General features: G+C 40.0%; 1 protein-coding gene across 1 annotated transcript; it reads right to left on the reverse strand.

Moving 5' to 3' along the window:
• Positions 1-27,440, reverse strand: kctd16a (potassium channel tetramerization domain containing 16a). The gene is made up of 2 exons (XM_053485430.1): positions 26,295-27,440; positions 1-1,272 (listed from the first exon to the last, which is right to left on the reverse strand). Exons 1-2 carry the CDS (start codon positions 27,103-27,105, stop codon positions 818-820), a joined length of 1,266 nt encoding a protein of 421 aa, XP_053341405.1. The 5' UTR covers positions 27,106-27,440; the 3' UTR covers positions 1-817.

Raw genomic sequence — 27,440 nt, forward strand, 5'->3', positions numbered from 1 at the left:
TAACGGATTCATACTGTATAACTTCATACTGTATAACTTACCCCGAGGGAAAAACCAGATCAGATACGCTTCAAATAAAATTCCGGACAAAAATCTTCACGACGAGAAAACAATCTAGCAAATCTGTGCTGCTCTATTGTTTTAGATACATTTTCATTTGAATGTGATGTTTATGTTTTTTTTCTGTTTTTTTTTTCTCTTAAACCTCAGCAAATTATGCGCTGCATAAAATATAGCACTAATCCATATGATGTGAGACGATTACTCTATATTGCAATTGTAATGCCTAAGCATGCAGCGGGAACAGGGAACGTTGGTCATATAAGCAAATAAAAATTGCGAAAGAGGGAAGGGAACAGTGTTAATATAATCCATACAGCTCTGACACAGAATTCTTTTCTTCTTTTTTTTTTTTCTGTTTTAAGTTCACGCATACATCCTGTACTCGAGACCACAAGTGTCTGGTTCGTGGTGTGTGTGTGTGTGTGTGTGCTGATAACATGTTGATGGGTGCTCGTTTAGTGCGTGTCCAACCCATTTCACGGACGTCCTTTAAAAGGCTGGTTCATTTAGACACCATGAAATTGATTCGCAGCTCGAGTAATTGTGCTTTGTTACAGAACCTGTACGAGTCACTCACAGTTAACTGCGTCTTTTGCTGCTCATTATGCCGCTTGCTCGGAGATCAGACCGTAAGATTGTGCTCGAGTGAAGTGCAAATCAACGTGAGATCTTAAGCTCTGATAGGTAGATTGTGTTTCCTACAGTACTGTACGTGCTCCTTGCCCCTCCATCCTTCTCTTCCTCTGTTCTCGCTTCACAGGTGATACTTCCTCAGGAGATCAGACTGCCACGTGTTCTTCCTGTCCGGGAAGCGTTCAGGAATCCGAATGCGTCTGAAGTCCTGAATGCATTTCTGCAGCTCCTGCTCAGGCGTTAGCTTCTCCTTAGCAGCTTTCCTCTTGGACGGGGTCACGTGGTCACGCGGGCCTGTGGTACGAGTGCGCAGGAGCTCCGTCCTCCGACGCGTCTCCGTCTGCATGGCCTGGGCCCCTCCTTTCTTCATGGTACGCTCCAGCGTCTGGATGTGGTGGTGTTGCTGGGAGACGGGACGAGCGATCACCGTCTCCTGCGGGGAGCTGGCCTCTGATTGGGTCTCGGAGCAGGAGGTGGAGAGCTCGTTGAACGACGTGCCGCTCTCACCCTCTCGCTCGCTCTTCTGGCTCTTGCAGCAGCACTCGCAGTGAGAGGACGACCAAGCTGATGGCCCACCTGGAAAGCGGACAGAAAAGACAGAAGAGCTCTGGAGCAATCAAGACATGTTTGTATGAGATTTAAGCAGCCATCATGTCAATAATTACTGCGTGAAGATTAACTGCAAATCGTATCAAACTTCATCAACAGGGAAAAGTTTTACGACATCGGTACCAGACCAGGCAGTTACGTTCCAGCTGCCACTTCGTTACTGCTCGCTCCTAGCTTTATGAGATGTCATTCACAATCCAGCGTTTATCCTCCAACACGTAAATCTCACAGACCCAAGGCGTTGACATTCAGCTAAACACATCAGCATGCATACAGAGTGGTGAAACCAATCACATATCACTGAAAGGTTGCACTACTCATCTGACCTTATCAGTGACATTAAACTGTGGGGAATCAGCATTTAAATCACAGTTTGAACTTTAATAGAATTGATTTTGTTTTGTGGTTAGGCATAAAAGCTAAGGTTTGTCACAAAGGGTCCAAGGCATGTCACTGATAACGGTGAGCATCAGGCAGCTTTTGTGTTCAAACAGACAGGTGTGTATCAGTGGTGTATCACAGGTGAAGGAAACAAAACTATGAGGTATGCGCATTAAATCTGGACACCAAAATACACTTTTAAAAAGCAACTTAGTCTTCAATGTATGTTGGGTGTTCAAGTCAAACCAGGACATTTGGGTATAAGGGTAACTCCATTTATTTCTCTACAGTGCATATAATCCCCTGCTACACTAGTGCACTTATCGCTAGACCTTGGACAGCATCAAGGTAGAAAGTTTTCTCAGTACCCTGGAGCCAGGATCGGACTTCCTGCATCACATCTGAAACGCCGGCCTCCCAGGAACTCCTTTAATGCCCCAAACATGTGAAAAAGACTTGAAGCGAGGTCTGTAGAATATGTAGATTTAAAAAGTTCAGGCACTCGCTGAACGTTCACGGAAACGACTGCAGTCGTTCTACGAGCCACTTCACTCAGGATCGTCGTTCACAGATGTACCGCCTTCTTTAAAACATTCGGATGTTTAAATGTGGCTAAGAGTCTCATCACTGTCCTGTGCTTTCTGTAAAAGTCAATCAGTTTTACGCCTTTATTCATGGGAAATTTCCGCACAAAGTCCCGGTTTAACTTGAACACTCCTGTACTTAGTGGAATGTTTTAGTGGGAAATCCCAGATCGTACTCCCATGCTGATATAGGAAATGGAAATTGTGCTTCAGTTTCTAGCGTGAAACAGTCTAGGAGTCTCCATTTTCGCTTAAAGGTGTTATGATCTTAAAAACTCCAACATGTTAAAATTACAAACCCAGGTTCCAATGAACATAGTTGTATCAATAAATTTGTATTTTTATATTTGGCTTACCTGCTTCCAGGTCTTTAAAGTTATTAGTGTCACCTCACCTTCGGAGACCAGCTGACTTCTATAGTACTTGCTGAGTTTCCTAAAGAGCTACAGTATACGTGATTCATTGTTGTAAGGACCTCTAGAGGAACATTTTTATTACAGTTTTATTTCATAAATATAATAACCTTTCTAGTTCTGACCTTTCTGCTCAACAAACACATTAGACTCAAGTTGCGATTATTTAGAAATGACTTGTTTTTGAGTTACTGAGGTTTGGATTCACTCACTCATCTTCTATACCACTTGATCCTGTATTCAGGGTCACGGGGGTGCCCGGAGCCTATCCCAGGAGACTTAGGGCACGAGGCGGGGTACACCCTGGACAAGGTGCCAAGCCATCGCAGGGCACACACACACACATACAGTATCTGTACATTCATTCACACACTACAAGCAATTTTGAAACGTTTATTAGTCTAATCTGCACATCTTTGGACTGTGGGAGAAAAGCAGAGTACCTGGAGGAGCACACAGAGACAGGAATCGAGCCTGGCCGGGAATCGAATCCGGACCCTGAAGGGTGCCGCCATGGGTTTGGATTCCGTCAATTCAATTCAAGTAAAGCTAATAACTATAGGGACTTTGTGATTAATTTGATCATTGTGACAGTAGTTGGGTGTAATCCTCGCCATTGTGACCTCATGGCTATGACTTCTTCTTCTAATCTTCTAGGGTTCTCCTACTATACTAGAAAACATACCATTGCACTACATTTACATTTACATTTAGGCATTTGGCAGAGATCCTTATCCAGAGCAACTAATTTTTTTTTTATATCTCATTATACAAATCTCAGCTTACTGATTGAAATGCCTTGGATGGGCTCGTTGTGTGTTCTTTGGTCTTAAAAGCTTTATATTTTTAGAGCGCATGTTCTGATATAAACCATTACGGAAATGACAGCATCCTACCACTAATCGGTATAAAGGTGTAGCCTCTCCTCCAATGACCGTAGATATTGTTTTGTTTATTTGTTAGTTATTTTATACAGTTTACTGTGGCAGAAGCACAAACCAAATTCTATTAACAGTAAGATCTACAGAGAGTAAAAAGTGTGTGAGGACATCTTGGTGTGCTCTGCCCTTTTATATTAGCCCCCTCATGGGTCCACTGAGTTTTAAAGAACACAAAGACCTTATCTCCTGGATAGAAGCTCAATAAAATAAACCTGATACACCTTCCCCAAGGGTTTCTTATTTCTTGTTTTCTCCCTTCCTTGTTTCTGGGTTTGTCTCCTATTACAGCATGCGGAGTCCTGTTACACACTTCTGTGCCCTCAAAGATTATCTGCTGATTTGGACCACAATCCATCAGCTGTCCTGTCAGAGCTCATAATAACCCGAGTTCAATTAAAAAGCATTGGAGTGTTGGATGGGGCAGCGTTCTCTCGGTACCGAGTGCAATAATGAGCTGAAGGACAGCTCTGCGATTGCCCTGGGCTGGGAGAAAAAAAATGGGTCAAGGGAGAGGTAGAATCAACTTCCTAATGGCTAATCTATAAAGAGCAAGTGCAAAGGAAGCTGTGGAGCAATTTCGCTCCGCAGAAATTAGATCAGCCTCCATTCACTCCCTCGCTATCCCTCTCGCTATGTGTGTTAAGCCAGGTTCTCCGACACCCTCCGAGTGGAGCGGGTCTGCAGGAAAGGGCTCGGGCTGCGCACACTGTTTCCAAGCGGTTGGTGCGGCCCATCGGGATTTCCAGTCTAGGACTCGAGCCAAGCCCGGCGAAAAAAAGATCATAAAACGTTCATTCTGCAGCAGGGAAATGAGCACTGCATCGAACAACTTGACAATACCCCGCACCCGACTCGAGTGCAGCAGCATCGGCTTCCTACGGTAGATTCCTCTTTTCTTCCCCAAGTGCAGATTTTCAAAACCATCCACATACGTCTCATACTGATAACGGAGTAATTCCGCACCATAAGCTGCCAGCTATGCATTTTTTTGCTGACTGCTGTGCATCACATTATAGCTTCTAATATTGTTTAATTTACAGTTTTATTAAATATTGAGGATATATTCTCTACGGTACAGTAAAAACGAGCAGATGTTGGTTCGTGGGTAAATACTGTATAGGGGTAGTCTGAATAAAGCTTTCAACAGCAAATACAGTACTGTGCAAAAGTTGTAGCCACACTGGTTTTTTTTTTTTTTAGAATTTTTTTTTAGAATTTTATTTAAACATTTAAAAAACATTTCTGATTTTCAAGTATAAGTATTCCACTGTAAAATTTAAAGTTGCAGAAGAATATTTGTATGGCAGAAGTGAAAGCGGGGGTTATTGTAAATAAGCAGAAGTAGGCAGTAACGAGCTACATTTACTCCGTTACATTTTCTTGAGTAACTTTTTAAAAAAAATATACTTCTATGAGTAGTTTTAATGCACCATACTTTTTATTTTTACTTGCGTAGCTTTCTGAAGAAGAAACCTTCAGTTACTCTTACTCCGCTACATTCGACTACACTCGACTCGTTACTTTTCTAACCATTTATTCGACACGTGCAGCAGGTGGATCGACCATGTGACTGTTTCACCAGTCAGACGCCGCAACAATGATCACATGACTCCGTTTAACCAATCAAGGCCTTAGCCGGTGTTCTATAAATTCATCCTACCTGTGAAAGAAGCAGGTGCAACAGTCAAAGTCCTCAGAGGAACTGTCCATGGTACTGCAGAATGCTGAGTAAAACTTTCAAGCTAATTTCCTTATAAAACTGCACAAATTGTGCGTAAGACCAAATGGTCATTAAAGCATTAAAGCAACACTAAATACTGACGTTTTTTCATTAGTTAATGTTTTTTAAAAGTTTTGTTGTTTGTTGTTGTTTTGAAGGCATATCTGTTCTAAACTATTTACACAGGACTGTATAATGATTCTCAGGCTTGTTTATTAGGTTGGAAAGTGTGTATTTGGAAAAGATTTATTGATTTATTTAATCAATTAATTAAAGTTATACAGAAGAATATGTCGCAATATCTCTAAACTCAATCACTGACTGCATTTCTATGTTCATTATGCTCTCCCTCTCTCTCTCTCTCTCTTTCTTTCTCTCTCTGACTCAGCTGTCTGGATCATATTGCAGACCCATTAGAACATGGGCTTGTCTCTGGACCTAATTTAGTTTCTATATAGAAGCATTCAGAGGAATCACTTAAAGGGATGATGAGATGCATTTGGCAGAGATATTGGGCTCAGACGATCGTGACACAGGAGCTATTTGTTCTCATTCATGCCCCTCCACTGCCACCATCACCAACACCACCGTCTCTTTCTGATTTTCCCTGCATGCAACCTGCTCTTAATGCCTCAGACGCATTCAAACATGAAGCTGCTAGAAAAAGGCTTTCTTTACGATGCACATGAAATCACTACCAAGAAGCTGGGTCTGTGTTTCGGCTTGAAAAATACATCAGTGGTGTATGGAAAGTATTCAGTCTAAATTAGGGATGTTATCCAGAATGTTTGCTTGCAGTATTAAGGAACTTCATGTAGAGAGACAATTTTTACATTTATATTGTCTGCTCATTATCTACAACTATATAAAAAAATTATACAATTAAAATGAATGAATAAATAAACTCAACACCTCATACACTTTAATTTTAATTCTATTTTACAGCAACCTTGTATGCATTTTTCCTTTTTCTATTTTTAAATTTATTTAATTGTACTCGTGTAATGCAATTTATAAACTAGTGCAATTTATTTCTTTTAATAAAAGACAAAGGAGTAACTCTTTTTTCTTTTAAGTCATCTGCGGTACAGTATACACACACACACACACACACACACACACACACATATATATATATATATATATATATATATATATATATAGAGTCAGACAAAAAAATTATACTTTAGGAAAAATAATATTGATAAATTTATATATAATGCCTTTTGCATCATCAAAAAATTTTAAACTATGTACAACACTAAATAGGCAGAATTTTTCATTTTTGTGTCATAATAATGTACTGTACCTGTACATGTGCAGTATATGTAAAGATACATTAAACTACATTTTGTTGGAAAAAAATATTTTATTCTTCCTTTTTTTCTATATTCCCATATTCTAGATATTTACTAAAATTCTAGAATTTCCTAAAATGTTGGTTATATTTGAATTCTATTTAAAAATGGCATTTTTTAAAGCAAGGCCTAGTATTTTCTTGGTTAAACAATTAAAAAAGATTTTCTAAAAAAACAGCATTGTAAATTTATTTTGCTTTCCGAGCTTGTTCATAGTTTTTGTTTCCTTATAACACCACTAAAAGACTAGATTTTTAATGCCAGAAATTGTATTGCATGCTTAGTGGCTTAGTGGTTACCACTGTCGCATGACACCTCCAGGGTTGAGGGTTAAAATTTTGCCAGTGCATGGAGTTTGCTTGTTTTTGCTGTGTTTAGTTGGTTTCCTTTGCGCTCCTTCTACAGTCTAGAAACCTGCGGTCGAGATTGATTGGCATTTCCAATAGTGTGGCCATAGTCTGTGATTGGGTGAGTACAGTACATATGTGTGTGTGCTTGTATTCAGAAATAGGTTGGGATGTCATGTAGGGTATTCACTGTATTATGGCCCAAAGTCTGATTAAAGCGTCTGCATCAAGCCCACACAGAGCCTATGCCATAGGATATGGGATATCCTACGTAATTGTAAGAATTCGTACTTGGTACTGTATATACGCTGGTGTGTTTGTGTTGGGCCGCCATTAAAGCACCAAAATGCTAGTTTGCGTTGGGGTTTCTAAGCTACTATGCTAAGTCTCTTCACCACTCTCAGGGGATTTTTTTTTCTGTTTGTTGCAAATAATGGTGAATAAAAGTAAGAAGATCATATTGAATAATAAGATGTTGCACAACAGTTACAGTAAGTTGCTTTTATTGAAATTACTGCAATGGTGGAAATATTTACAGACCTCTTCAATTAGTCTCTCCTTGATTTGGCCCATGTTTTAAATGTAAACTGAATTTTATTTAAAAATAAAAAAAAATAAATCCATAGAAGAAAAGGCCAGAAAGACATATATCACAGTTTTTGTAGTCTACACTAGTGATGGAACGATTTATTCTTTTTGAACAAGTCTTAAGAAGAACGAGTAGTCTCAGAGAGCGATTAATTAATTTTATACTGGACGCGCATGCGTAAAGCATTATAAAACCTCCGTAGGTTATGTACAGGAAACAGAAATGAGCAGTTACCTCTGAGTCTTCTGGTCCAAATCGTTCGTTCATTTGTCACGTGACTCCCATAGACGCTGTGCAGTGCAATAGATTCAAAAGAACGAACGACTCAGACTAGAAGACTCATGAGAAGAACCGTTCAATTCTTTTTTCGTGTCTAATGCACTGAATAGCGTCTATAAGAGTCACGTGACAAAAGAAGGAATGATTCGGACCAGAAGATATAAGAGGTGAGCTGCTCATTCTGTTTATCATAATATGTCCTTAGCTGCATTGTAATGGAACTACTGTAAAGCCAAAATTTGTGCATGTAGAGTGTCTGTTTATTTAACATTTTACATTTTATTTTATTTCTGATCCAAAAAGTGACTCAAGAAAAGATTCCTTCATTTTGATGAACGAGATTTTAAGAACCGAGTCACTAAAATGATCCAAACTTCCCATCACTAGTCTAACACTGCTGTGACATGTAGTTACATTTCTGTGGAGGTGCAAAAAAGTTACCTGATTTACCCTTAGTGTCATGGCCCAAAGGTTAACCCAAGACACTATGGGTGTTTTTAAGTGCAGTCAGCTTTTAGACAAACGTTCTGCTTCAGTTCAGAAGGAGAGATATGAGAAAATGGACCACCTTGCTGTATGAGCTCTAATGGAATAAGTGCAATGCAAAGTGTGTAAAGCTGTATACCACTTTACCAGTGGCACATTTCCCAGCGCTGCAACTTTGGTACTGCCTCTCAAATTGCTGAAAAGTTTTCTCATCGCCGCTACGAGCTGCATTTAGTCCCCTAGTTCACATATCCATTTCCTAAATCACAAAAATGAACGCTTTATAGATGCCTCTCAACAGCTTACTTGGTATGGATCGAATAACTTCTTCTCCATACTGCCTACATTCAGAGCCCATTAGCAGGAGGAAGAAAAATAAAATCAATCAGAAGAGTACGACCCACAGGCTGATTAAAGAAGCTATTAAAATGTCAGCTACAGGTATAAAGTTGCTTTATATTCACATATGCCACAATACAATGTAGCATTTAGCTACTGCACCTCTGTGAGCTCATTAATTATCCAACGTTAGCTTCTGGCAAACAAATATAAACACGATCATGTGACCATGCGTGACGCATTTATCGGAGGTCACAGTCAAAACAACCTGACGGGAAACTCGTCCCTCCTGGATGAATTTAAATGCCATCTGGATCCAATAGCTTTATAATGGAAGAGAAGTCGTTAAAGATGTTACTAAACCCATCCTGATATCCTAATGATTCACTATTACTGTAGAATGACATTGCTCTCAGTGCAATCAGATATTTTTATACCTTTTTACAATCACCTAACCTGCATGTCTTTGATCCGTGGGAAGAAACCGGAAGAACCCAGAGGAAACCCACCAAGCATGGGGAGAACATGCAAACAGACCCAAGGAGGGAATGACGCAGTAATGTAGTGCGCTACATTTTAAATGCATGTAATTTGATCACAGTTACCAATGTCAATAACATTACGTTACTAGCATTACAAATGTGTTTAAAAATTAATAAAAATGCATTTAAAAATCATCAGTTAACGAGCATGCGCATTAATCAATCATCGGAGAGCTTTGTATTTTTTAGCTTTGTAACGGGTTCGCTCTTTGTGCACGGGGGGCAACCTTAGACACGCGGACACGAGGCGAGTCTTGCGGGGAGAAGAGTAATTATATTTAGAGAAAACAGGAAAGGAGAAGGATTTTTAACGCAGAGAAAGCCTGAAATCACCTGGCGGCCCTGCCCCTTCGCACACCTGGGGAGGGGTGGGGGGCATATATATATACAGGTGAAACTCAAAAAATTATATCATAGAATATCATAGGAAAGTTTATTTATTTCAGTATGCAACTTAAAAGGTGAAACTAATATATGAGATAGACTCATTACATGCAAAGCAAGATAGTTCAAGCCATGATTTGTAATTATTAAGATGATTATGGCATACGGCTCATGAAAACCCCAAATCGACAATCTTAAAAAATTAGAATATTGTGGAAAGGTTTAATATTCTAGGCTCAAAATGTCCCACTTTAATCAGCTAATTAACACCTGCAAAGGGTTCCTGAGCCTTTAAATGGTCTCTCAGTCTGGTTCATGTCTTCTGCTGCTGTTGGTCCACTGTGCTTCAATAAGTTCAGGGTCAACGCAGTCGTCTACCAGGAGACTTTGGAGCACTTCATGCTTCCTTCTGCGGACAAGCTTTATGGGGATCCTGACTAAATTTTCCAGCAGGACTTGGCACCTGCCCGCCCTGCCAAAAGCACCAACACCTGGTTCAATGACCATGGGTTTATTGTGCTTGATTGGCCAGCAAACTCGCCTGACCTGAACCCCACAGAAAATCTATGGGTCATTTCCAAGAGAAAGATGAGAGACATGAGACAATGAAGAAGAGCTGAAGGCCACTTTTAAAGCATCCTGGACTTCCATAACACCTTGGCAGTGCCACAGGCTGATAGCTTCAATGCATCGCCGCATGGAGGCAGTAATTGCTGCAAAAGGGACTCAAACCAAGTACAGTACTGAGTGCATACAGTATGCATACTTATACTTTTCAGAGGTCCGATATGTTTTATGTACAATCCTTGTTTTATTGATTGCATGTAATATTCTAATTTTCTGAGATTGTGGGGTTTTTTTTTTTCCTTATTCATAAAGTAGAATTGTTTAAACCAGTATTTTGATTTTAGGCTTGTTGGGTAATCGGGAGTCACTGGTTAATGATGGTCATTAGAAACCTAGAAATTTCCCCACTGGCGTACACTTCAGCACACACAACAATGTCAAAGTCTTATATATATAATATTTATATATTTATATATAAATTATATATATTATTTTATATATATTTTATTTTATTTAAGCCTATTTGGATGGATGGATGGATGGATGGATGGATGGATGGATGGATAGATAGATAGATAGATAGATAGATAGATAGATAGATAGATAGAAATGTAAAATATAATGGCAGAATGAAATACGCTGCTTCCAGATCATCTCTTTACTTAATAATCAAATGTACTTTCAATAAAAATAAAAAAAAATTCATTCTTTCGGTTCACAGATCTGAATAGGCAGCTTTCACAATGAATGCACTTCAATACAGTCGACTCCTGACCTTACTGAAATGGCATTCAGCGACAAAATCTTAAAAAGGCTTCACTTTTCCTTCATTATGTATTCTGTCTATTCTCTATTACCATTTCTATTTATTTAAATGTAATCCTACAACAATCACCAAGCCCCTCTAATCTGATTGCTGAAGCTTAATCCAGTAACTGAAGCCTCGTTCCTGGGCCTTTTTAGAAATTCTAAATTCATAATCCTGATACTGGTATTCTGTTACTTCCCAGCCATGAGGGGAATAACACCTAGATCACACCGACTCAACCTAAAAACAGTATTAGTGATGATCGAATATCCACAGCTCTTACTAGATACTGTGGCTCCGGGCTTTCATTTCTGACAGGTCCACCAATCACGCCAGTCACAACTCTGCAGGCGTTTATAGAGCACAGTGAGCTTTGCCATTCTAGGTCCCAGACACAGACACACACACACACACACATATATACACTGGGTCTCTGCCTCTGTCTCCCCCCTGCAGGGAGAACACCATGCCAATAACAACCATCAATTTCACTCAGATATAAATAGACAGTCTTCTTTCTGCGCTCTGCAGCTTTGATCCACAGAGTGCTCTCAGATAAATACATTTTTGATTATTTAGTTTTTTTTTTTTCCATTTTCATGGGGATTGTACTGAGACCCTTAAGGGACATTGGTGAATAAAAATATTAATGAGATATGATAAAAGAAATAACATTTTAACCTGAGATTTTTTATTTATTATTATTTTTTGATTTTTGCTATGAGTATGTCCAGGTCCAGGTTTTTTTCATTTTGTGTTTGTAAATTACAAAATAATTATTATTATTAATAATAATAATAATAATAATAATAATAATAATAATAATTGCAAAACTGTTAGAAAGTCTTCATGTGAGGTTAAGAAAGCCCACTTTTTGCATTATGATTTTTTTTTAAGAATTCATCTGTGATTGGTTAGAAATTTAGAGAAAAAAGGGAAGACTTAAATCTTTGTGTTTTAGCCCAGTTTAGCACAATATTTGTAATTATTACATAATAAATAATAATAACTGAAAAAACTGAATGCATGTATATTTAAGTAAATTATAAGTAATAATGGTGATTGTCTTTGAACTGTGGGAGAAAACCAGAGTACCCAGAGGAAACCCACCAATGCAGGGAGAACATGCAAACTCCATGCACACAGAGGGCGGGAATCGGACCCTGGAGGTGCTTCCCATGCTGCCTGCGAGAATTCAGTTAGGAACCTAAAGCATGACGTTTGGACATAAATTGTGATTTTTAAGCACAGTTTCACAACCTAGAAGTGTATGACTTACTCAGATTTTTTTCCCCTCGTATGTATTTTTTGTTTGGCCCTTTAGGGGATCCACAGGATTGCAATTGTAAAATAGAATGAAAAACAAAAGCCCCAAATTAACCGAATTCCTTTATTTAACATAATCACACATGGACATAAATGAACAGACTGCTGCAGAACGAGACTGCACTCCCTCCGTCTGAAACTGCACTCTAAGAATCCAAACATAGAAGTTTAAAACACTGGAAAAGAACTTTAGATTTAGACATGACTGATTGCTCAGTGTAAAAGCAGACATCAAAGCCTGAATGCTTGCTGTAACCCAAGCCTGATTTCTGAGCCTAGGCATGGCCCAGTTTCCCGAAACCATAACCGGAGTAATATAATAGAGGCGGCATTCGTGATACTCTCCCTACTATTTTTATTGGGCTTAATGGGTTTAGGAAGCCACACCCAGGGTCTAAAATGATCTGTGCGTTTTTTCCACTTTTAGAATTCGCCGGAGAGGAGTTCCACTGTCGCGTGGAGAAAAAAACGAAACAACATTATGCGAGCGCCACAGACAGCTAATGGTTTCGGGACGCTAAAAGCTTGCTTATTGAAAGCGGCTTTGATGAATCCCGGGTTGCGCGCGCCGTTCGCCGCCCTGCCAACAGTCTGCAGATCAAATCAGCAAATCAGCGCACGTACTACGGATACTGTATGCAATTTGCTTTTCCGTGACTGTGCTTTGCTTCTCTCTTTCTGGCATCACCACCACACAGGTTAGCCTTAACCTTTAAACTCCTGTCTCATTATTCAGGTATTCATTTTTATGCATATTATTCGAGAACTCCTTTCGAATTCATTCTCACAGGGAAGGAATGTAATTATAAGTAAGGAATGTAAATCTGGAGGCAGTGACAGAAAGTTTACAGAGATTTGATGAACCTGCCGTCAGCTGTGCTATTCTTCATCTTCAGGTTAGTGCCCAAATTAGGCCAGTCTGTCCTTGGAGAAGGAGGCAGTGCACCACAGAGAACTCGTCCTTACCGGCACAGAAACCCAATCTCTAACAGAAACTCACTGCTGTCGCTGCAGCGGGCTCAGGCGCTGAGCAGGACGACGCCCTTCCATGACCCCCCGTGCAGCATTATAGTCATCATCTGCACGTAGGCTGTTATAATCATTCAGTATAATGCGATGGTGATTTTTAGAAAGGGTTTCGAATTATAGCCCACTGTTCCTTCAATCAGATTTCTAATCAAGCGTAATAATATGAAAAGAGACTAAGACGCGATTTAAAAAACGAAAAACCCTGATAAAAGCGCCCGGACTTAATAAGCGCTCATTGTGCTAGTAGGAAGAAGACGAGTCTCTCTGGCATTTTTCGCCCCATGATCATATCGTCTCCTTAATGATGATGACAAGTGCGACCATGTCCCGTCTGTGAACACGACCAGAGACGAGACAGATCGGAGAGTCCGGATTGTCTCCTAATAGTCGCGACACCTTGCAAAGCGCTGATGAAGCGTAATAAGACCTCCAGTCTGACAGGACAGGCATTAGAGCCACACTTACCACCATAATAAATTCTATGGAAAGACAGAAAGTGTGACACGCTGCTATCAATGAACAATATAAAGACAGTGAAGTGGGGAGCGGAAGCACATTAGCTCTATAGTGTAAAAAAAAAAAAAGGGGGCAGAAAATGTTCTAGCAAGCTGTTCTAGTAGTCAGTCCTATAGGACACTTCCTTAACACTGCGTTCCTGGGTTGTTGTTTTTTTTTCAATTTCATATACAGTAGTCGGGTTTGCCTTAAACTAAAAAAATGTAAATAAAAGACATATCCTTAAGCCCTGTGAGTTTATGATTAGCTTCAGCGGACAGAATTTAAAAGTAAAATATTTATACATTTGTCAAGCTTTGGGAGCTTTTTTCTTCCCAGTACATCCATAAACCAATTAGCACATAACATTAAAAACCACTGACTTATATTCATCATCCCATTACAATGGGGCTTAACTAAGGATGGAATCCATTATGCAGTAAATAAACTGTCTATTCCCGTGTAAAGTGTAAGGATCTGACCATTTTCCATCTGGCAAAGACGACTGGGTCAGAACATCTCCGGAAGGTCTTGTGAGGTGTTCCCAGTATGCAATGGTTATTATCTACCAAAAGTGTGAACCAGGAAAGTGGTGCCAGTGTCATGGCTCTGTGGAAGGCTTTCTGATGATTGTGGGAAGCAAAGGATAACCCGTCTGGTCCGATCCCTCAAAAGAGCTACTGCGGCACAAACTGCTTAAAAAATTCATGCTGGCTCTGATGGAAAAGTCTCAGTAAGAATGGACGAGGAGCTTGAGAGCATCAGAACTGGGTCATGGAGCAATGGAAGTTAGTGGCCTGGTCTAATGAATTATGTTTCTCATTATACATCATCTGGATAGCATCAGTGAGTGTGGCGGAGATGGAGGAAGGCAAGTTCTTGTTCTTGGCAATGTTTTGTTGGGAAACCTTGAGTTCTGCCTCAAGCATCTGTGGGATATGCTGAACAAACAAGTCCGATCCATGAAGGCCCACTTTGAAATTTTACAAAAATTAAAGGATCTGCTGCTAATGTCTTAGTGCCAGATACCACAGCATGCCTTCAGAGATATTGTAACGTCTGTAGAGTCCCCAAATGGGTCAAGGCTGGTTTGGAACTATTCAGTTTTAGGCAGGTGGTTTATCATTTTTGGGCTATTGAGTGTGTATTGATAGTGCAGGTGTAGCACTTGCGCAACATTATTTACATTATTTATTGCACGATTGGCAGAAATATTTCCTCTTAATCAGTGCCTAACTAGAGTAGGCAACAAGAGCCAAAAAATAAGAATGTTTTTTGGTTTCGATGCTGCACCTGGCTGTAAAATCACAGATTATTATCTAGATGCGACTTAAATGATGCAATGATGTTTGGGTTGTTGAAAAACAGAAGGTAATTCAGACTGGATTTTTTAAAAGGATGAAGGGGGAAAGACACATACTGTACAAGGCCAGTCTAGATAAAAATAAAACCACAGAGAAGCACCTTCAAGTGATGTTTTATGAATGAAGTATCCCACCGGAATAGTGTTTTTGAACTTAGAAACCAGAAAGCTGCATTAGTCAAATTGTGGTGCAGGAGTGATGCGGACTGGGATCCCATCAGGGACGTGCACGGAAATTTTAAGGGGTTACAGCTCCAACCTGAAAAAAAAGAAAAAAAGGATCCAGACTGCCAGATTGCACAAGAGGGTTGGGGGGTGGGGGCTTGTTGCTCAGAGAACCTTAGCCCTGTCTTTCCCATTATTTGTTGAGAGTTGCCCATCGTTTGTGAAAATATAAATATATATATTTTTTTATTTTTTTATATATTTTTAAAATATATTTTTATATTTTTAGCACAAATATAATTTTGCTCTTTATTTATTACTTGTAAAAACACAGAATAGGGTGATTTTGTGGGTTTGATCTGGCAACCCAGATGAGCACAAACGCATGAGAATATTTGTGAGTCTGTAAATACAGAACAGTTTATGTATACAACATTTTATAAATTCAGGACATCCACAGATAGACAGTACCTCGGTAAGATGAGACATTATCTGATGCAAACGTTCTTTTAAAGATGCACTCAGTGACTATTAGTATTTTGAAATTAGTACCATTAGTATTCTGCCATTAAAATTAACTTACAGTAAAGTTTATTTAAATTAATTAGGGAAGCAGACGTCACTTACTAACCACACATTGCCCCAGCTTTAAGTTCGAACCCTATATAGGCAACTCAGATGATAACTTTTCTCAAAAATAAATCACTGATCACTGTTTTTCCTACAGACCAATCACTGAACGCTATTGTTTTTAGTGACTACCATTCAATAATCACCAATGCTTGAAATGACCAATCACTGATCACCGCTGTTCCCAAAAAGCAATCATCAATCATGCTAATTCCCAAAGACTAATCACTGATCACTATTGTTTCCAAAGACTAATAACAGGCCGTCACTCCTTGAAAGGACCGATCACTCATCACTATTTTTTCCAAAGACCAATCACTAACTATCACTAATTTCAAAAACCAATCATCTGCCATCATTGTTCACAAAAAACTATTTCTGATGACTTATGATTTTACCACTAGAGCAATTCTTTCTTTATTATAAACTTCCTACTTTTCAATATTTATAAGAAACATAATAATGTTCATAAAAATGTTAACCTCATAATATATTTATAAATGTATATATACAACCTCATGCATAAAAACTTATCTGTATATTAATGTCTTTAGAAAATCTGCCATCTCAGTGTAATAACTTTATATGCAATCGACCTGGAGGATTTAATTAATATGCACATTAGACTAATAACTTTTTCAGCATGCATTAACCAATTTTGGTTAAAAAGATTCAGCTGGCTAAAATCTTAACAAACCTGCATTTGTCTGTGTTGTGCCACATTCGATTTCCCACACCCAGTGTGAGGAGCTGCCAAGTGAAATTCCTAGTGTGAAGCCAATTAAACCCATTATGGTTCTGACTCTAATCCTAGTCACAAGACTTACATCAGTGCCAACACACTGTCGCATTTGTCAGAGCAGCAGCAGATTCAAAAAGTTCTAAAGCGCGGATACTATTAACGCATTAGGGGGGGAGGAGTGTGTGTGTGTGTGCGGGGGGGGGGGGTTTATATGTGTTTTATCTTCTTCGCTGCTATGTCGTTATCCCTGTTAACCAGCGACGGCCCAGACCGCATGCTATTTACTTCACATCATCCACCTCCAGTCATGCCCCAGTCTCTTTTACGCTGATAGGATTGATTTTCTCCAGTCAGCCAGCTGTCGTAGCCTTGTTTGCAGTTGCACAGACTCCATTATGGCTGTAAATCACTGCATTCAGTACCATCATGAAATCTGTGATTCGGCATTAAAGCTTGGAGTGGAACTAGCCAGTGCAATCTATTACTCTCTCTTTCTTTCTTCTTCTCCATCCCTGTCTCTTCATTTCAATCTCCCTCGTTCGGTCTTGGAATGTATTGTATTTTGAGATGCCTGGCTGCACTTTTTCTTTTCTTTTTTTTTTGTTGCTAAAAGCGAAAATGGATTCAGCGATGTGGTCGTAATTTGCTTTTCCATAACTACTTTCCTCACTTCACTAGTGTGGAAACAGTGTGATAGTGATTGCTTTGACATTCCTGTCAGATCAAAAGTAGACTGGACAAGGATGCTGGGTTTGTACAGATACTTGGCCGTCTCTTTACACTTTCTGGATGATTCCTTGCACTTCATTACAAAATGAATTTAAGCTATGTACATGCTTTAACATCTTGCGGATTTTATCTGAAAAATGAAAAACCACTAAGTGACCACCAACTTAGCATCAGACAAGATGTTGTCCTGAATTTCATATAGGAAACAAAATGTATATTTGTATATATTTATACATGTGTAACTGATCCTGTTATCTGTTCTTACTAATTACATTTTATTGCATTTTACACTTTGCATTTTGCTGTTTTTGTTACAGTGTCCTAATCCTAGCTTTCTTGCATTTTGGACACGGTTAGCATTTAATGAACAGTTTGACACTTAAGGGTGTTTTATTCCAGAATGAGACCTTGCAATGCAATGCTGCTGCCCTGCTTTTGAAAAGTCACATAATATACTCCTTTTTAAATAAGACTTTATAAAGCTTAGAGGTCTTCAAAACATCTCCAAACTTTATTAGCTAAAATACTGTACAATTCATTCACTCCTTTTCCAAACACGCTGTTTCTGTGTCTAGATCTTCTTAAGAGGGCAGGCTTAGCCATGAGCAGTTAGCCGGTCTCTTGGTATATGAGGTCACAATAGGGGAAATTTTTATTTTCTTATTTAAGATCTAGCCAATAGAAAAATGGGAAAAAGTTTTTTTTTGTTCTCGTGTTTTTTTGTGTGTTCATGCACATTGGAGACCATACTGTATGAGGATTCATTCACATTTCCAGCCTGAAGTGACTCAAATACAGTTTTTTACACATTCGTACGTGGCCTTAGATTAGATATACTGTATATGACTTGAATGAGACCATGTTGGATCGGAATTCATGCAACATTTTGTCTTTGCGCATGCATGGGGAGCTCACTGACATCATCATCGGTCTGGATCTGATAGCAATGCTACAGTAGCCATAGCTGCTAAAACAGCTTATACGAAGGCTACAACTTTCTTCCCTCTTTTGGATCTCAACAACTACAGCCGACTAACTGCTTGTGGTCCTAAAGAGTAAAGATTTTCTTTTTCGTTAAAATTGTATCCAGTGTTTAAAATGAATATGTTGCTTTAACCCAGGTGGCACAAATGCATCCACATTATTTAGTCGGATAAAAATCACTTGTAGTTATAAATGTGAAACGGACAACGTGGCTTGTAAATGTAGCCTGAAAGTGTAGAAATTGCTAAAAAGTACATTTTGTATGATAAGTCCACTTAATGGCTAGCAGAAAGTCTTGTAGGCTGTTTTATTTATCTTGTGAAATGATGAAATGATGCTGTTAGCTCGTTAGCTAATGCTGTTGGGGTCTTACTTGTTAGCAAGATATATTTAGGCTACGTTAGTGAAATGTACACAAGATGAATGATCTGATTCTATGAAAACTTTAAATTTTGTTTGTTAAAAAAATGTTGAACTGGTCTGTTCTCAAAATCAAGTCTAGAAAACAACAGAAACACAGCCCAACCACATAGCAAAAACATACCACTAGCCTAAAACCATAGCCTGAAATTCTCTGCCATTAGTAAAGTAAGGCACAATTTTCCTGTGTTTCTGATTTGCAGTAACACATTATGCTTTTTTTTAATTACTGAGTGGTATGTTCATCTCTATCACCTAATCTTAGCGATATTTTTTTTTATATACAAAGTACCAGTCAAAAGTTTGGACACACCTTGTACAGTAATTCCTGATTTTATTTCCTGAGGCTGGTAACTCTAAATGAACTCCTTGGAACCGAGGTAAGTCTTGGTCTTGCTTTCCTGGGAAGGTCTTCATGAGAGCCAGTTTCATCATGGTGTTTGATAGGTTTTGCAAACGCACTTGACACAATACTGTTCTTGCAAGAACTGTTTCAGAAAGGCTGACCTTCGTGTCTCAAAATAACAACTGGCCGAATATTGCAATATGTGTTATTTCATAGTTTTAAAATTGTTCTAGAATGTAGAAAAACTAACAAACTAAAAAAAAAAAAAAACATTGATTTAGACGGTGTGTAGAAACTTTTGACTGCTTCTGCATTTACACTATTTAATTCACTGTAATTTTTCCCACTATAACAGCACCTACAGTACATTTGCAGAGATCAATGATTCAAATTATTTGTCTCGCCTAATCAGCCTGCAAAATTGTTGCAAAAATAGTCCAATTTGCCATAATAAAAAACGTTGGTCAGTTAATCCTGGGAGGAGATATTTAAAAAATGTCATGTTTTGTAAAAAAAAAAAAAAAAAAAAAAAAAATTGGAACAGTCTGCAATGTAATGTCTAATAAAATAAAGTAGCTTAAAAAATCCTCAATGCTCCCACATCAGTTAGTTTGGAAAAGTTTTGCTTAATCAATTTAATCCATGGTGTTGCTTTATGACCCAAAATGTGTCATTGATTATCATTTTGAATCCTCCAGTGCATTAAAGTGAAAGTAATATTCATAATTATCTGATAGCGTTTTAATTAGTGAGCATTCAAGCAGACCCGTATGATAATTAGTTATAAGACTCGGGTCTTTAATGAGTAAAGAAATCAGGTTAAGCTCATTCATCACAGCAATGAGTAATGCCAACTGATATTAGATGCCTCATAGGCATAATTGTCTTTAAACAAGAAATAGTTTCAGGCCTCACTTTGCATTGGGCTATAAAGGAAATACAAACAGATTCAGACAGATCCTTATATGGCACCTATTTAATAATGGGAATTGAGAATGTGTATTCCGATTCACACACACCACGAAGGAAGGAACAAGCGGCAACACCTGCTAAGCGCCGAAATTAAAGCCGGCAGCCTTTTAAATCTATATTAATTTTCTTTGATGCCCTGCCTGGGATTTGAACCCTGAGTCCAAAGTCATTAAGCTGCTCCGAGCCCAAATTTATGGTTCGGTTTGCTTTAATCTATCCCAAAAAAGCATGCGCTTTAAACTTACCACTTTCATTATTTCATGAGGCATATACATGAATTAGTAACATAATCAAAATGAAGCATGATGTATGGTGTGGGGGTGAGATTGTATTGATGAACTCAGTGACTCTTACGCAAAGCACTCTGCTTCTTGTAAAAAAAAAATAAAAATAACAGACTGTGATTAAATTTTCAAGTACAAATCGTGGCTGTTAATTAATTCTGCATCAAAATATCAACTCGGTGATTGGACAAATGTGTATAAATAAAAAAAAGGAGAAAAAAAAAGAAAATGTCATGCACGACCTGCGGCAATCCCTACACACACAGACACATACAGAGAGAAAGAGAAAGAGAGAGAGAGAGAGGAAGAGAGAGACTCTGCAGCTGCCACTGACACCTCGTGTCAATACAATTAAGACATTATCAATCAGTTTGTCTCCCTTGGATGATGCTGTGGTAAGACAGCACCTGTTTAAGCCTGAATCCCACTGCTACCTTTCACTGATGGGTTTCGGTCAAATGCCAACAATCCCTATTGACAGACTGACTTGGACACAGATGGCTTCATGGACATAAAAAGAAAGAGCAAGAGACTGCTATATAATGTTGTAAGACTGAAAGATTTCTCTAGAATGCCATAGGAAGACCACAACCTCTTAATGGTAAAGATTCCACCTGACACCAACCTGATACTGATATCGCAGTGACTGAGGCAAGTCTTTATACTGCAAGAATCTTTCATGTATCTTTCATGTTTCATGTATCTGGTACATGAACCTTCTCTTTTATCTCTTTTATCTTCACCTGTTCACGCCACCTTCATCCCACAGCTTCCCTCAGAAGGTTCTACCTTCTCCTCTAAATACCCCACCTTAACCAGCAGCTATCCCAAGGAAACTGCACCTAGCATCCCACCAACCTACAATCCTGACACATGGGAAAGATTCACAGCCTGACAAAATGAGTCCCACTTTAACAAAGGTTTGCTCCAACCAGCTGTTAGCGATCATTTAACCAGAGACTTAAACAGAAGACGGTGCCAGAGCTGTGGGATATACTGTATCCTGCCTAAACAATTATAGACCGGCAACTATCACTTTACACGTCCTGGAGAGACTAAGTAAAGTTCCACCTCAGATCTCAAGTAAGTAAGTTCTTTCCTGGATTCCCTGCAGTTTGCCTACTAGCTACAGGTTGCCATGGATCCATGGATGACGTAGTAGTAGTAGTAGTAGTGGTAGTACTATATCTGCTGAAAAAGGCCCACTCCATCTGGACTGCATCAACGCCATGGTGAGAATCAATTTCTTTGATTTCTCAAGTGCATTTAACACCATCCAATGTCTCCTGCTAAGAGAGAAGATGAGAAGCATGCAGGTGGACATGTCCATGATCTCCTGGGTTACAGACTATCTGTCAGACAGACCCCAGGACATGTGGCTGGAACCCTGGCTGTCTGAGCACCTGCTGAGCCTCACAAAAAAAAAAACTCTGCTCTCCCCCTTTCTCTCCCTGCCACCTACACACATTTTCTGAAGACTGGTTGCATGCGTGAGATATGGACAGGAAAAGGAGAACACCGGCCTACTGTACTTAGCAACTGCGTGGAGTGGTGTGGGAAGAGCCATCTGCTCTTCAATTGGCCAGGACCAAAGAAATGGTGGTAGGCAACAGGAGGAAGAAGACCACAACTAGCCTCATTACCACTATAGGTTGGGATACTGAGCTAATTAACACTTACAGATACCTTGGTGTGCATCTTGACAACAAGCTGGTGTGGAGCGTCAACTTAGGGGGTGTGTACGGTACTGGGAAGAGCAGACTCTGCTTTCTGAGGAATCTCAAATGCCGAAATGTTTCCTGCAAGTTGTTAGAAACTAATCTGACAGTCTAGTCTTTATGCATCAGTATGCTGGGAAAGAGACATCAGAGCTGTAGGTACAACAATCTGATTAAAAAGCCTGGCTGGTACTTAGGCTGGGCTCAGGATGCTTTTGAGTTGGTGGTGGAACAAAGGACACCTCGACAAACTCACAGCATTTCTTTATAACAAATGACATCCCTGCCATGATCTACTGCCTAAACATTGTTCAATGACCTTTATTATATATCTTCTCTAATTTCCCTATGGGATGAAAAATATCTATCTATCTAACTATCCATCCATGCATCTACTAGAAAGAGAAAAAAGATACTTTATCAAATTATAGTGACATTTGTCTGCCTCTATAGATGATCTAATACCAAGTATATGACTCAGGGCCTTGACTCATTCTTCAATCATTCATCTTCTATACTGTACTGCTTATCCTGTACAGGGTCGCATGGAGCCTGAAGTCTATCCCAGGAAACTTTGGCCACTTTGGACAGGGTGCCAATCCATCACATGGCACACTAGCACAAGCTCGCCTAATCTGCATATCTTCAGACTGTAGGAGGAAACCAGAGTACCCAGAGGACACCCACCAAGCACGTGGAGAACATGCACGCAGACCCGAGATGGGACTCGAACCCTCGACCCTGGAGGTGCGAATGCGACCACTATACCACTGTACCTCCATCTCAGGGTCGTTCCTGGCCTAAAAACTTAACATTCTTTTATTCATTTATTTTCTATACCTTTTATATTAGGGCACAAGGCAGGTTACATCTCGAGTGGACACACCCAATTTTATACTATGGGAATTTCGGAAATGCCAGTCAACCAACTGTGCATGTCTTTGGACTGTGAGAGGAAACTAGAGTGCCAGGAGGAAACCCAACAAGTAAGGAGAAAACATGCAAACTCCAAAAACAGTACAGATGATTTTATACATCTTTCCAAACCATACATCTTTGATGTGCTTTATACTGTAAGTGTGTTGATGTTACCTGACACTATATCGATTTTTTTCAGGAACACAAATATGTAATGTAACCTGATGCTTGAATCTTTTGGTGAAATGTCATTATACAAATAATTAGATAATTGATTATGGATTAGTTACTCACTCTTCGTCTATACTGCTTTAGCCTGTATACAGGGTCGCAGGGTCGTGGAGACTTAGGGCACGAGGAGGGGTACAATCCAATCCATCGCAGGGCACACACACACTCAAAAACGCATTCACACACTACTGAGAAAACCAATTAGCCTAATCTGCATGTCTTTGGACTGTGGCAGGAAACTCAACAAGCAGAGAGAGAACATGTAAACTCCATGCACACAGACCCAAGGTGGGAATCGAACAGGGACCCTGGAGGTGAAAGGCCACAGTGTTAACCTTGCCACCTACAGTACAGTATGGATTTTTCCCCCAGCATAATAGTTTTGCTATAAGAAGAATGTAAATAAAAATTGATTTGTGGTAACCACCTCCCTGCTGTTAAACATCGTCTTATATAACTACCTCTATATGTCCGTGTGGGCAGAAAACAAATTTAATAGAAAAGTAGATTTTTTTTTTTTTTGTATGGACTGAGTAACAAATCTCAAAAATTTTAAAGTAAACTGCATTTGAACTTTGTAAGACAAAACCAGTTTCTATTCCAGGTAAATCTGGCTTGCTTAACTTTTTTTTCCCTAAAAAGTAAAACCTTCTGCAGGATTTAGCAGGATCGACACTGTTCTAATTAGATGCTCGGTGAAAGTATTTATCTGTCTGGATGTCGCTCGGATTTGTTTTCTATTTAAGAGTCTAAAACTTTGTTTACTGTGGTAATTATACTGCGTATACAGTTCAAGTCATTAACCAGCCATATGTCCTAGCCGCTCCCAGCGCTCTACCTGTCCTCTGATTACCTGGTCCTGCAATCCGACTTTTTTCATCATAATTATCAAGGGGAATCATTCACAATTACCTACAAAATGCTTTTTAATTGGCCATATGCCGCAACGTCGCTCAGCTAAAACAGAGACAAGCCAGATTAACTACTAATGAAGGCAAGTGATGGTCCATCACTTCTGTATGTGTGTGTGTGTGTGTATTGAACTACTGATACATCTAATGCCTCATTTCGAGAAACCTCTGCCTGGAAAAAAGAAAAAAGAAAGAAAAACAGTAGGAGATCTAACTATCAAAATTCTACTGAAATATTAATATCATGGTTGCCTTGACTGTCCAAAAAAGTAATTATAGGATTATTCAGCATCTTTGCATTTTTTTGTGTGTGTGTGTTTTGTCTTCTCCTCGGTTTTTGAAATATTCGAATTGTATTAACTTTATAACTAGAATTATTCTGTGTTTTAAAGAATTTCACCAAAAGTTATTGTTCTTTATTACAGACATCAAGGGCCTAGGGCAGGACAATCTCCTTATAAAGATGTGCTGATTATAATAGTCTGCCCCCCAGTGGTCTGAACTGACAGCACTTTCGAAACCTTCAGCTCCAATCAGGGCTGATTCGAGCTCAAGCTTTTGCTTCTCCACATCAGTGCTTCCCAATCCCAGCCCTGGAGACAGCAAGCTCTGCCTGTTTAAGGATGTCCTTGGTTCTCTCTCTCTCACACACACACACACACCTGCCTCATTTGCTGAAAGGCTTGATAATTAGATCAGGATGTGATCAGACGTGGCTTTTTACATAATTACAAAATACAAAATTAGACCGAGAATTCTCAGCTAAAGTGTGCAATTACATGTCCACTGTTCTAACACACCTGCCTCAGTCATTAAAGGCTTGTTAATTAGATCACAGGGCGAATCAGATGTGTTGATGTAGCTGAAATACAAAAGCATAAGTATAGCGTGAGGTTTCTAGGACTGGGATTTGGAAAAATGCTCTGCTCTGAATCATATGAGCTGAGGGAGAGTGTCGCCAGTTTCCTTTTAAATTTCCTGATATTTCTAAATTACACTTAGAATTAAAAACAGTCTTTGGTCAGTAGATCATGTGTAAAAAAAAAAAAAACATATTGGTGTGTTGAAAGATAGGATGTAAGGACTGTTAAGGTTGGGGTTAGGGTTAGAGTTAGAGTTAGGGTGGGGTTCTCTAGCTCAAAGGCATTTACAATCCATGAAACAACATTCTTCCCCAGACTCGAATGGGACGTAGTGTATAGTGTTCATTCAAAGTGAAAACTTTTAAATGTGTTACAATTGCATTCACGATGTCAAAGTCAATATCAGTCTGTTGAACAAATACCAGGATGACTTTACCCTTAGGCTTATTATTAAGGTTATTCATCTTTGAAAACATTTTTTTCAGTCCTAATAAGGTGTTTATGAGAGAAAATAATTTGTGTCTGATCATGCAGAGTTACAGTAGATCCTACAATAACACCGTGCTCTTTATGGGCTGGTTTGAATTATGGCTCAATAATGCATCTCTCTGGATGGTCCGTGTTTAAGGGTCAGTTGTTGTGTCTTCTCTTATGACTTAATAAGAGGACATATTAAAAAGAAATGGATGTTGTTCGATTGTAAGTGGAAAGGAAAGTCACAGCAAAGACGACATTAGCTGTATGATACCTTTGGGAAATTTAACCCAGGTTGAGTTTGATGGATAAAAAAAATGAGAGGTTTTAAATAGATTGGGAACATGAGCATGCGTCTGACAATGATGAGATGATATCATCTAAACTGCTTGATTCTTTATACAGGGAGCCTATCCCAGGAGTCTTAGGGCATGAGGCGGGGTACACCCTGGATAGGGTGTCAATCAACACACTCTTTTACATCCTATGGACATTTTTGCATGTCTTTGGACTGTGGGAGGAAACCGGAGGCCCCGGAGGAAACCCACTAAGCGCACAGACCCTGAAGTGGGAATCGAACTTGAACCCTGGAGGTACAAAAAAAAAAAAAAGAACTAAACAAAAAGCATTAGCACCTGCCTAGAGACTTACGGTAGAAGACGTACTCTGTGCACTTGCACCACTGCCTGTCGTCCGTGTGCGCTGCGTAAAATGGAGAGGTGAGCGCCGAGCTGCACGCCACCAGCCTGAATCCGCTCTCCGCAAGCAGGTCGAACGCCCTCTCGGCGTGCCCGAACGTCAGCACGAAGCGGGACGTGTAGCGCTCGGGAGGCCTCTCGGGATCCCTGCTTTCCCTCAGCGCCTGCCCGAAGACCTCCTTAGCCAGGGCGACCCTCCCGCAGACGAAAAGTTTCGGCAGCCTGCCGCCTTTCGCGTCTGGGCCGCATGCGTCACGGGTGGACGCGACCGTGATGAAGCCGTAACGCCTGTGCGAGGACGGGTACGACCTCTGGTCCCCGCTGCACTGGGATGCGTCATCCAGATCACTGTGCGGGTACTCATCGCGCCTGAGCTCGTCGGGGCTGAGGATCTTGACCAGCTCGGGAAGCTGGAAGTACTCCGCCTCGCGCTTCAGCCGCCCTCTTTCGGGGAAGTGATCGGGCAGGACGACGTGTCGGTCCCGCAGGTAGTCCAGCACGTATCGAAATAGGAAGCCGTCCCTGTCGATGAAGCACCGTCCTCGCGCGTCCCGGGCCATGTCGCCTGATGATGATGATGACGACGAGGTGTCCTTTTTGGATGCGAACATTTTGGCGAGTAAGGAGTTGGGCATGCTGGTCAGGGTGGCGCGCCGGGTGTAGTACACCTGTCCACCCACGTTCAGCTCTATGACATCGGAAGTTTGGGTCGATCCGCTGTCTTTGGGAGCTTGGTAAATCCTACAGTTTTCAGTCAGTGCCATTGTGATGCGGTGTCGCACAGATCTCCAAAGTCACAAAGTTTTGCTTAAAGGTTTATGGAACGCAGCGCGCGAGCCGGCGCAATGCGAACGAGGCATCACAGCATCACTGGACGCTACAATGTAACACAATTAGAACACACACTTCAGATCAAAGGATTTTTACCTTCAATCTCCTCCGGAAAGTGCTTTAAAGTCCAGCTGAGAATCCAGCCTCGAGCATGTTCCCAAAACGCGCCTTTCTGTCTAACATCTCGCTTTTAAAGCGCATCTGCTGCGCAACACCATGTGTTCCGTCAGAAACGGGTCCGCGCGCGCGTGTGTCTGTGTGTGTGTGT

The sequence above is a fragment of the Clarias gariepinus genome, chromosome 2 (assembly GCF_024256425.1).
Source record: "Clarias gariepinus isolate MV-2021 ecotype Netherlands chromosome 2, CGAR_prim_01v2, whole genome shotgun sequence".
Taxonomy (NCBI): Eukaryota; Metazoa; Chordata; class Actinopteri; order Siluriformes; family Clariidae; genus Clarias; species Clarias gariepinus.